At 41.5% G+C, this 12,634-nt stretch overlaps 1 protein-coding gene across 5 annotated transcripts in view; it reads right to left on the reverse strand.

Moving 5' to 3' along the window:
• Positions 1 to 3,864: 3,864 nt before the first annotated feature.
• pcdh7b (protocadherin 7b) overlaps positions 3,865 to 12,634 on the reverse strand; it is a 109,640-nt gene continuing 100,870 nt past the window's right edge. For 2 of the 5 annotated variants that reach the window (XM_087177855.1, XM_023420814.2), the window contains exon 3: positions 3,865 to 8,644. In XM_087177855.1, coding sequence (XP_087033981.1) covers positions 8,172 to 8,644 — 473 coding nt within the window. In that variant the 3' untranslated portion in view covers positions 3,865 to 8,171. Of the gene's footprint in view, positions 8,645 to 9,918; positions 9,938 to 12,634 lie in introns of all 5 variants that reach the window. The other 3 variants (XM_087177856.1, XM_023420815.2, XM_087177857.1) reach the window with 3 other exon arrangements.

The following is a 12,634-nucleotide window of genomic DNA, read 5'->3' on the forward strand; positions in this document are numbered from 1 at the left end:
GTTTGTTTGTTTGTTTTGGGGCTTCACGATAAGTAGCATTCACGTCACACCTCGTCTTTGGCGGGAGATCACGTGAGCGGCTCTGTCGTGGCCGCGGGTCATTGTGGGGAATCTGTCATGTGACAGCTGGGGGTCACAGTGAGACTTGTGGGTAATAACGAGTGACCTGTACACACTGGAGAGATATCACTCATACCTCCCTCTCTGCCAGTCCAGCTCCTGCCTCCTCTGTGTCCTATAGCTTGCAGGTGAAGACAGTTCATCATGTGCAAAACTGGCAGGTGAAGACAGTTCATCATGTGCAAAACTGGAGGGATGAGCTCAAAAACAATGCATGATGGAAGCTTAAAAACTGCTGTGATGTGCTCGCGGTGCGGTTCCGCAGTGCATTTATGTTGCATGCGAGCGTCCCGTGGCCCAAAGGTTGAAAGACGAATTTATAAGCATTAGTTTAAACGCGTTAAAACAACTGCATAGCAAGAAAGCACAGCGACTGCAACAAAGTCACTCAAATGAATGGATTTCCATCAGAAAACATTGACTTAAGCAGTTTAAATGTCATCGCAGGGTGAGGCAGTGACTGCATTTTCTATGTGTGTGTCCATCTCTGCTTTGAGAGCAATAAAATTAACTGTAATGACATCATCCTTGGGGGTGTGTGTGAGTGTGTGATCGCCTGGCAAAAATATAAACGCTGATAGAATTTATGTGATCACAATTAAATCAAAGTTATTGCAGGAGTTTCCTTATGAACTTGTTTATTTGTTCCATCCACAACACATAAAAAAGTTAGCCCTCAATCCCTCAGCGCATTCGTAAAATAAATATGAAAGAGAAATCAATTTAACAAAGCCCTAACTGCTATTCCTCAGATGCCATTTCCTGTGGTTGCGCTAGAAAAATAAAATTTAAAGACAATAAAAAAGTCATAAATTGTGGATATCAAATAGCTTCCTCGAAGATTTATGGTCGAATTCCCTTTGCTGATGTGATTTTGAGTCGTTATTTTGCACCAGTGAGCATAAACGGGAATGGAATTTATATTAAAATGGTATATTTCATGTTTGATGTTGGAGAAGTGATCAATGATTTCATTAATTAGCTTCACATATTTGAGCTTTAAGGAATAGTACCTTTGATTTTCTCCCTCGCTCTCCCTTGCTAAGGCTCTTCCTCTCCTTCTCCTGCCATACCTGCGGCGCTATCTGCCCGTCTGTCCCCCACTATCTTCCCTCATAGGCTGGTTGAGCACGACACCGCTGCAGAGCGAGCGGACCTTTGATTCAGGCGAATGCCCGATTATTATCGAGGCTTCACCCACGCCTCCGTTTTGGGCTCCTGCTCTGACGGAGAAGCCTGTGTGGGAGGTCAGTGCGAGGCACGGACCTCTGAGCCTGTTTGCAACTTTGCATGGAGATCGATGATAGCGGGGCGGTGTCAGATATGATTGCTGGGGATGGCTGCCAGAACATGTTTGTTGCTGCCAGTGGGGGAGGGGGTGAGAGAAAGAAAAAAATCAGGTGTTTCTGAACCTGTTGTTGAAATACAGTCAAAAAACACTCACGCCCACAATATTCCAACCATGATAGTAACCCCACCTGAAGAGACCTGTGTCACGGTCGGTGCTTAGAGATGAATACTTGCAGGAAAAGAAATAGAAAAAGATTATACGTACAATTTAAGAATTAATCATTTATGCAAAACGGTATTTTTGCCTGTTGTTGATAACTCTTGGTATCCAGTGGTATCAAAGCAGCTTGTAATTTTGCACAACTTATTCTTATTTATGGAATTCAAAGTATTCAGCCACTGTTTTATTCATTACAACAACATAAAAAAAAACCCTCACAACAATTCATTGGTATGCATTGCCTAAACATTAATTACATTCAAATTCATTCTAATTTGTCTTAATTTCCCCCTCTCTCAACAGAAAAATTAATACTACCCGCTGATTATTCCATGCCAGGCAATTCAAAATGCTTCAGAGAGGACAAGAAAATGAGCGAGACTATTTGCATATCAACATGATTCAAACCTAGTATTTCTTAGAAGTGGCATCTTTTGAAGACAAACATGCAGGGGGGAGAGAGAAAAAAACTAAACATAATTGTATTACTTTTGAATTTCCAATTGAAATTGTAAGCAAACAAAACTTCCTCGCCTTGTGGAAAAACAATGTTTTTCAGTTCAGAATTTGGGGAATGATATGATTCAACAAGAATGGGATCCCTATTTTGCACCAGTGAAAATCTTTATTCTCTCCTGAAATGCATTTTATGATCCTACTACCCTGGCTTGTCACTTTAAGCAGCACTAATTAATATTTCTTTACATTATCAATGCTCAAATGACCATGTGTAATTTGAAAGTATCGCTCATAGTCTCTCTCAGCCCGTGTGATGTGCTCTCACCGTACAGCCCTCTAATATTCCAGTGACAGTTCAGAGGAAAACTTTCTCCAAATTATTGAACTTTGGAGATGTAATTTGTAGTTTTCTATTAAGACGCCATTAGTGGTTTGAGGGTGTGTGGAGAGGCTGCGGCGTGCTGTTAATCAGAGCATAGGGATCGGAGTAGAATGGATCTCTAATCACCTCAACTGTAATCGCCTCGTACATCAACCCAGATGTACAGCCAAGACAGAGACGCACACTCAACTACATATGAATGTATGCACACGTGTGTGTACATGCATGTACAGCTGACATGGTTATTAGAAGGCAGATTGTTCCTTTTTGAATGAGTTCTGATTGCTCCACATCAGGATCACTTGATGGCTTCACACAATAAATGATGTGTAACAGCAAACCACATTCACCAACTGAGTTTATATTATTATCCTTCGAGAGTATGATCCCCATTCTGCACCACTGAAAATCTGTATTCTATTATAATATACATTTTATAATCCTATTACATTGGCTTGTCACTTAAAGTTGCGCTAATTAACTTTTTTTTTTTTTACATTTTAATTGCTCAAATGACCATGTGCAATTTGCTCATAGTGACAAACCCATTGAAAGCTATCACCAAATTCTGTTTTATAGAGCCGTTAAAGTTTCTTTCAGCCCATTTGATTTTGCTACAACGTGCAGTTAGCAAAAAAAAGCTCTGGTGAAACCCACCGTACCCGGCCCATTAGCGAAAACAGCAGACAAAGTTAGCAACCGGGTTGTGAGCAGAGTGAAACACCTAGAAGCTAAAAGGTGAAATATTTTTTCACTAGAGGTGGTGGAGACCAAAGCAGAGCTAAAAACTGAGTGAGTTTTGGACTTACATTCATCAGGTGGACAGATATAGGACTCCAAATGATTGCTAATGTTGCTGTGCTATATGTAAATAGGCAACTGTTTGCTAACACGTTAGCTGTAACTCCCTCAGGAGGCAGTCATTTGTCTGATTTTGTTTGGAAAAGTGGGGGAAAAAAATCAATAATGCAGCTTTAATAACACTTATGTGGATAATATCGATTAATAACTTAGCAAATAGTTTTCTTAATGTTGGATTTTTCATTTTGAAATAAAAATGTATTTTTACTATTATACTGTATACTTTCTCAGATAAATGCTGCCTGTAAGTTGGCTGAAATGCAGTGTTTACATATTTACAATAATTTAATATGCACCCGTATTTAGATTACTGGGACTGCCTAGTTAATGTTGGAGTTCAGAGCGATGAGTGGAAATTACCCGCAGTGACCTTAAAACAAATAATTAGATTTGTTTACATAACTGTTTTAATAAGAGCATTACTGTATTATGGTGTTGCTCTTTTAACAGTTATATGTTCTTAAATTACTTTTTTTTTTTTTTTTTTTAAATCATACACATCAATTAAACCAAATACACTTGAAAGACAGAATTTGTTTTAACATGTTATATTTTAATTTCTGCAGAGACAAAAATGACAAGCAATTTATTTACACAAACCTGTACAAAAGCAAATTAAATTATGTAAAATATCTCATAAATAGAAGTGGACTTGCGTTCAATACACTTTGCCATGTTCAGCTAAGCTGCGTGCATAGTGACTCATATTAAACGATGATAAATTGGTTCCTCAATTTCTATATCAACATCCAAGTCGCAGGACAAATAGTAATGGTTAATATTACAAATCTCATTACACACTGTGAATGCTATACGAATAGAGGTGAGCACAGACTGAACACACACCTCGGGCAGCAACAAGGTACAGACATTTTGATGGCAGGTGTTGTGTACTTCATGTCAAAAAAAAAAGAAGACAACATAATACCATCTGCAATCGTCCAGATTTCTGTAGCATTTATCTCAGTGAATATCAGAAAGAAAAAAAGAAAAAGTACAGAGTCTATCAGTGCTCAGAAATGAACTAGTGTGTGCTGTATTCCGTGTAAGCGCCAATATGTGGCATATTTTCTTTCATTACCTCTTTTTGTCTGAGGTTCACGCTACAGAGTCTTTGTTTTCGCTTCGACTGATCTCGAAATTCAAAAGCATCACCTCGCAGAATCACAGCAAACATCGTACCCCGCTTATTTGTAGGACAGGGTTTCATCATCCACTGATATGCATATACTGTAAAAAAAAAAAAAAAAAAAAATGCATGTGTGAGTGTTGTTGTTGTTGTTGTTGTGTTGCTTGGCACCTCCTGAGGTGTGTGTTCTGTCAGCAACTCTCCCTTGCAGCTTTTTTTTCTCCCCCCCACCCCACCCCCCCATTTCCACTCCTAGTAAACCGTCACATTAGCATTTTTATCTCTAGGCTCCCTCAACTCTGAGCAGTCAAATGTCTCCAAGCATTTTTTTTTTCAACTTTTTTCTCCCCCTTTCTTTCTTTCTTTCTATGCTTCTATATTCAGTCCTAGAGCGTTTAGAGTTTCATGCACAAAGGTTACTTGACCTCTGATGTCATACATGTACATGAGTGGAACACGACAAAAAAATCCATTATATCATTATTATTACTACCAACAAGCAACTTTTGAATGTACCTGTACTCATTCGGTAATGCACTATGCTAGGAATGGATATTTCAACAAGATATTTGTACCCAGTGAACAACAGCCATTTGAATATTAGACCTATAGGCTCACTGACATTTGACTGGTCGTCCTCCGAGAAGCTTTTGACATCATGGGATTTCATCTAAGATATGCAAATGTATTTCAGTCCGTTCTTAAATGCCACCCCATCTACTTTTGTAAGCATGTCATTGTTTATGCACCATTCCAAACCAACATTAAACCATACCAATTGGTATAAAAAGGCACAATTGCATATTTGCATTCACTCTAGTATTTTTTTTTTTTTTTTGTTTGTTTTTTTCTTTTTTCAGAAGCACTCTAAATATACAAAGTGGCACCAGATAAAGGAAAAAAGTAAAACACGTAGTACATTGTCATGATCATTTCCACGGTTTTGACTGTTATTGTGTAACAAATCAATGTATGGGATTAAAAAGAGAAAAAAAAATACAGAATGAAGATAAAAAATTTGCAAAAATGTCATGGTATAAAGTTGATATAAATGAAACGTATGAAAGATTTGGGTCTGTGTGATGATATGAAAGACGACGATGAAATCAAGTATAAAAAATAAAAAAAGCAATGGTATGCAGAGTCTTAACTGATGTACTAAGTTGGCTAATACATGGCTAATGTTTCTTTAGGTATAACGAAAGCAAGCAACAAGGTGGATTTCCATGTTTACAGGGATAACATTTTTTTGTACATTTTGTTTTACAGTTTTTTTTTCTTCTTCCTTCTCAGTAAGTGAAGTAAGTTCCCATTAAACGTGCAGTAAAAAGTAAATATTTATGTATACAGTTGATAAGTATAGGAGCACTTTCTTTCGAACGACGAGTAGTACTTACAGACTATAGATTGCCGGATTACTGAAAAAGCAGCTCCGGTTAAACCAAAGGGGTTTTGCTAACATACAAAAAAGTTCCATTGCATCTGATATTCTTTTGCTTTATTACAGTCATGAGATTTTACGCCTCAGTAGCTGCGAAACAGAAAAAAAAAAAAAAAAAGAAAAAGAAAATCACTGTAGACAAGGAGGCACAACATCTCAACATAGTTATGTACGTGTGTAAGTGGTCTTTAAGCGCCAGCTCTGAGGATGTAATGGATGTTGTGTTGAGACATCACATTCTTATCGTTCAAGCTCAATCCTTCATTTATAAAAAAATGAAAAATAAAAATTCTCCGTGTGATGTGTACTTAAAGCAAAGTTCTCCCAGAAAGCTATTTTTGTGTGTAAATAAGGGGGAATGCTTCATCCTGCTTGCGAAGCTTTGGTTTCACTTTGACTCCATATTTTTTCTCAGCATGTAAATCCCACAAAAAAAAAAAACAAACAAAAAAAAAAAGATCTTCCTGGTATCTGTTCCTTACGACGTTGCCTTTTTTTTTGTTTTGATTGTTCTCCATTGAGCTGATTCTTACATTCGTGCTCAAAGATGCCATCACCATGTACTATGGAAAAAGCAACATCTACTAGTGCTAAGAGGACTCTAGGACAGCCGTGTGTGGGTTAATGTCACCTTGAAGGCCTTGAGAAGAAGTGAAAAAGAAGTTGATGCTGGTTGGTCACATGTACATTATGATATTTATTGCTCAGTCTATCACACGGACACACACACACACACACACACACACACACATACACACACAGAAAAGTAAAGGAATAACAGTAAAAAGCTGTCCTTGCAGCTGTTTTCAGACCAGCTTGGCCATGTTTACGCCCTCCTAAGCCTATTATTGGTGTACATCTACAGTATACACTAAATATGGCCTATACACACATACTATATACTGCATATCTGGCCCATACACACATACGATTTCAATTGCACCTCCATAATTTTTATCTCGGCATGCCATACACTGTGCTTAACCAAGATTTTCAGTCAGTACAGCAGTGCCACTGGCTTCAGTTAAATGAATCTGCTTTTCTGCAGCTGTCTATGTGTGTGTTTGAGGACAAAACAGGGCAAGTGTTGATAGAAACAGTAGCATCCCACTGAGGTTGATCCAAAATACGCAAAAGACCAATGTACACACATGCTTTCCCAGCCATCGCGGTGATAGGTCATGGCTCTTAAGAGCTTGCATCCCTTTAAAGAGGGTTTTGGTCTCAATGTCGCCAATCAAAGACAGAGAACGAGAGACTGAGGAAAGGTAGCGAGACAAAAAGGGAATGAGAGCGGTTAGTGTCGTTTGCCGTGATCCAATGTTTATGTACAATGAGTGAACTTTTGTCAACCTGTGAAGAGCGTTACACACTGGTAAGTTAGAATCAGTCATCATTTGTTCATCATAGTGTTACCAGCCGGATGTAGTCCGAACCATGGGTTTTTTGTTGCAGCAAATTCCATTGGCTCCCATTTTCCAATCCGTTTTCAAGAGAAATAAATGTCGTCTTCCGGGCTGAGTATTTAAAGCTTAGTCTTTTCCGTCCTTATAGGAATTGAATACGGTCAAGTTTTGTTCTGCTATTGAGCAACTTTTACAAGATGGCAGAGTCCGTTGACAGCTCAGCACAATAACAGACCATTACGCCCAGTATATTGTTGCAGCCACAGAATGTCACGGCCAGAGTGTTGCCCTGGTCTGAAATTTAAAAAAAAAAAAAAGAGAGAAAGGCAAAACCAGTCAAAATAGTCCACATGTACAGCTTTGTTTCTAGAAAAAACATAAACAGAAAAAAGAAATTGTCTTTTTTGTATAGTCATCTTCAGGGAACGAGGCCTTCATGGGGGACAGGGGGTAATGCATGCATGTACGGTATATGTAAAATGAGTTGATTATTGTACAGATTGACTGTCAGGCAGCAGATTGTGTCCCAAGAGCCCGACTCGCCAGTAAAACAGCCTCATCCCGAGTTCAGTCAGTGCCCACAACAGTTCCTCCTCCTCCTCCTCCTCCTCCTCCTCCTCCTTTCTGCCAGGTCATGGCCGGAATTAGCACTTTAAAAATGGAATTATGTTTATCTATCCACTTGGAGTTTTCATTAAGGAGCTGTCGTAAAAGTCTTTGGAGAAAGTTTAGTCCTACCTTGTTCAGAACAAGGGTGGCTAAAAGCTTCTAGAGCTGTAAGAGTGGTGGGTAAGCAGCTATGCTTAGTGTTGTATTTTAATGCCATGTGTTGTGGCACAGCAGGTGTGTCTAACCCCCCCAGCTCACAGGTAAACCTCCCGTCGCGTCAGAGTGCCACAGGATGTGGGCTTGTACTCCCCAGTAGGCGCCAGAGGGATCTCCTCGGTGGGGTGGCCCAGCGCCTCCTCCCCGCCTCCTGGTGAGCCGTAGGAAGGCGAGCCAAAGGCCTCGTAGGAGGAGGAGGAGGAGGCCATCTTCTTGTTAAGCAGGTTGCGATTGCGGTCGCCCATCATGTGAGCGGCGGTGGGGTCTCCGTTGGCCATGGCGGCCATGGCGAGGGTCTCTTGGCTGCCGGGCTGCTCGGCGCTGCTGCTGCCGCTGCCGCTGCCGCTCATGAAAGTGGAAAGCTTTGGTTGTTGGGGGTTGGTGGTTGACTTGGATGGCCGTCGCTCGGGCGACGTGCGCACAGGCATCCAGCAGGAGTCCGAGTGGCCGTACTCGTCGCATTCCCGAGTGCACTTGCCAGTCATGGCTACGTCAGGCAAGGGCCGGGAGTCTAGAGGAGGCAGAGAAGAGAAAGAAAATAAGTGATACTGTTTATATCACTAAAATGGGATATTTAATGATAAACTAACATTTTTGACTAAAAAAACTCCTAACGCTAAAAGTGTTTGTTGTGGTATGTGTTACATGATTTGACTGTTATGAATTCCTTCATTAGATGCGTGAGTCTGAGTTTTCTCCCTAATGAGGTCATCACCGCATCTGAATGTTAATGGAAGAGATAAAAAAAACAAAAACAACAAAACAATAAAAACTGGTCACAATGGTTACCAGGCACCTATTGTAACAGCTAATGTAAGAGTCAGAATTTTATCACCAGCGAATAGTTAATTAAGCGTTCTACGGATAAAATTTGTTTGTTTTTTTTCATGCAGAACCAATACCACATGACTGCAACTGGAACAGAAAAACAACGATGAAAAGAAGACTCCACTGGCTACGACAACAGCCTCCAAACTCAAAAAACAGTGGCGTGAATCAGAGTTGAAATAATGTCATGCTTCAAAAAACGTGTTTGTGCTGAGGGGGGGGGGCAGCGACGGAGAGAGTCGGGACAAGGTCAGCCTCTTTGATCTAAAATTTGAGTTGCACCTTTAGGGCATTGCTCTGTTGTGTCCGTGTGTGTCTGTAATGTGTGTGGGCGAGTATGTTTGTGAGATGAGAGCGCCAACAACACCCTATTTTTCTTATCTGGTGATTGACAGACGGCAATCACGTTCTAATCTAAGTAGCTTAATAGCTTTGCGTGGCTCTAGCGCCCTGATATCCTCTTAAATCCACTAATAGGGGTCTTAACCAATTACCTCGCTGGGCGCCGGCCTTAGATTAACTACGTCTACTGTATTATTGTGGAAAGCAAATTATGTGCTTACAATGCTACGCCAGGACAACAGGTTTGACAGATACCCCCATTGCCAGTGACTACTGTCAAGACAGTGCAATATGTTGAAGATAATTATCCCAAATAGAGCAAAAACCAAAGCTGAGGAATTGGCTCCGGATAAATACAAAAAAAAAAAAAACAGTGAGGAGGGAAAAGAGGAGTCTACTCCACAGCCTTGACCGAATGCTTAAACATTACACCGTGCCAAAGTTAATAAGAGTGCCAGTGTTATAGAGATGCTATATTAGATGTAATTTATTCATGACCTGATGCAAAGTATGGAAAACCAAAATCAAGCAGAAGCGAGGGTGAGTGCAAACCAAGCCAAGCATGCCTTTGCCCATAGTAAAAAAGAAAAACAAAGAGTTTGGACCATGGCTTACTTTTAATGCTCTTTTTCTCCTGTAAAAGAAAAAAATAGAACAGAAATCACTCTTTTTATTTTTGCACTTATGCAATAAAATATATGTATATAGATATACTGTATGAGAGACCTTGAGGAGCATCGAGGATGTAACTAAAAGTCACGTTGACAACAGCACCAAAAAAGTGTTATGCAGAGCAGACACATGACTGAGGAGACAATGCAGCGGAGACAAGGACAGCAAAGGAAGAGGAGACAGGGAAAACAAAATGAGAGTCCTCTAAAGTCCTACTGATTATGTTTTTTAATCAGATCAGCAAACGAATCACTTGTTTCACTACGATTTTGCCTCTGAGCAAAGCATTCGGTATTACTCCGAGAGTGCCATTCCTGTGCTGCTAGACACCTTATTTCTGCTAAATACCTCGTGGAATCCATTTTTGTGTCACAAATTACCTTTGTAAAGCATCAACTAATGATTGCCATTCAATGTATAGCCAACGCCTCGGGGAGTAGCTGCCACTCGACAGAACAATCAAATAACTTTTTGTCATTAGTGAGCCCAAACAACTGAATAGTTCTGTTTAATGAATTGTAGATAGCTAAATAAATGAGGAGAAAGGCTATAAAAAATAAAGGGGAATTGAGAGATGAAATGGCAATCACAAACAGTTAACATGCCAGCTGATGTGATGAATATGCTGATGGATCACGGGCATGGTGAGTAAAAGAAACGTCTTTGTCTCCCTTTCCCTCCTTCTTTCCTCTGTCGCAGCTCCGCAAACACAGACATCAAAGAGACAAAAGCCGGATATCAGGTACTGATTGCCTTGCTCATTTACACCTACGATTGAGCCATCAGGCTACCCACAATGCACAGCGGCTCTCGCTCTCGTCTCTCGAGGCCTCTGCGCCCTGCTCCTGAATGCTCATCCAATTGCCTCCTCACCCCTCCCTCCCTCCCTCCCAGTCACATTCAGACAAACTAGTAAGAAAAAAAAAAAAAAGGAAGTCAGCAGGGAGGACCTCTTGATTCTTCCAGCTCTCACGGGGGAAGCAGCCAGCCTTCAGCATCACATCTCGGCTGCCCTGCGCGGCGAGGTGCTGAGGTAGTTAGCCGGCGCTCTGTGTGTTGTGCGCGCTGGAAGGAGGCTGATTATTTCCAAGCCATGGTCCACTGACTCTGCAGGCTTCCTCAAAATGAAGACGTTTCCCACTGAGCTAATAAATTGGGTTGCAAAACCAAAGCAAAAAATGCTCAGTTTTTTTTTTTTCCCCCTCTTCCTCTCTTCAAAAGTGTCACCTCCCCCTGAGGTTGGGCCATCAATATGAGTACTTTAAAACCACTTAAATCCATCTGTCCACGCTTCAGCCTGGACTAGTATTTTAACCTACAGGCTCAGGATGACTGTGGGTCCTGGTAAATTAATTTTAATGTCCACTCAACATCAACAAATTATTTTAGTGCTTTATGAACTGCCTTATTTAATTCAAACTTTACTTAATTTAAAAGAATGTTACTCACTAATTAAAGGTGAAACATTACAACAAAAAAAAAAGGGAAAAACTTTCAAGGATCTCTATGGAGGAGACATGCACCGCTGCTCCATACATATCCATAGGCCCTTTAAAGACCCAGTTCAGGAATCAGGACGTAGAAAATATCTTCAAGCCCTTAGAGCACACGCAGCACAGCAGCAGGCTTTTGTTATATATATTCACAAACATCCCGCGAGCCCTCACTACCAACCACAACATAACACAATACAAGTGGGTCACTCTGCTGTGTAGAAAAGCCTCCCTGCAACACTGAGAGCCCAACAAGGAGGCCTCTCCATCCCATCCCATGTTATGCCCCCCTCCCGGGGGGCGTGGGGGTGGGGGGCTTTAGCTTTGTTGTGTAGGAGATCCAGAGCCAGGAAACAGTGACACAGGCTGGGTGCCACGGGCAGGTGACAACCCCCCCCCCCCCCCCCCCCCCCCTCCAGTCGCTGGAAGAGAAGAGCTTTCAGCTGAGTCCGCTCATAATAGCCATTAGCTCTCTCTTACATTTACTGAAAAGAGGCTTCTGGAAGAAGAGCGAGGGAGGGGGAGGGGGGGGGGGTGGATCAGAGAGTGATTGGCAGTTGAGGCGAAACGGTAAAGCGGCAGCTTTGGCTGAGATATGGACCAGAAAGTCACGCACTTGCTGCAGCAGTGATTACCCACCGAGATGCCACTGTGCGGCAGAGCTCCCGGATATTTGTGCATTTGCTGATTTGACTTTAAGGAGTCTGTATAGTGAGGACTTTCTTCATTTGTGCAAGAAAGCAGGCTGAAAGTGGGACAGTGGTTGCGCTACTTGAGCTGTGGCTTTTCTTAGCTGGCTTTAGTCAGCCACCCTATCAGCTGACTAGCTTACACTGTGGGATATTTCAAAGAGCCTCCGCTGCCGGGGTACAGTAGCAATTCGATGCGGTGTCTTTAGCCCTCGCTAAGATGTTGCAGCGGTAGGAAAGAAATGGAGGGTTAGACTGTCAAAGCTTCCGGGCATATGCGCGCTAATGTCTGTTGTGGGGGCATTTCTGGGCAATTATGGTTTCATATGTTTTGTTTGTGTTGTGGTACTGCACACAGTGTTTTCACTGCAGCATGTCAGGAAGTGCACTTGCCAGTCCGCATTCATCTACGTCACCACCGCTTTCACTTTTGAGCTGTACCCCCCTTCCAACCCCCCACCCACTCAACCACCCGCC

Source organism: Seriola lalandi, unplaced genomic scaffold (genome assembly GCF_002814215.2).
Source record: "Seriola lalandi dorsalis isolate HSWRI2012SDOR001 ecotype SW California unplaced genomic scaffold, Sedor1 jcf7180002054658, whole genome shotgun sequence".
Taxonomy (NCBI): Eukaryota; Metazoa; Chordata; class Actinopteri; order Carangiformes; family Carangidae; genus Seriola; species Seriola lalandi.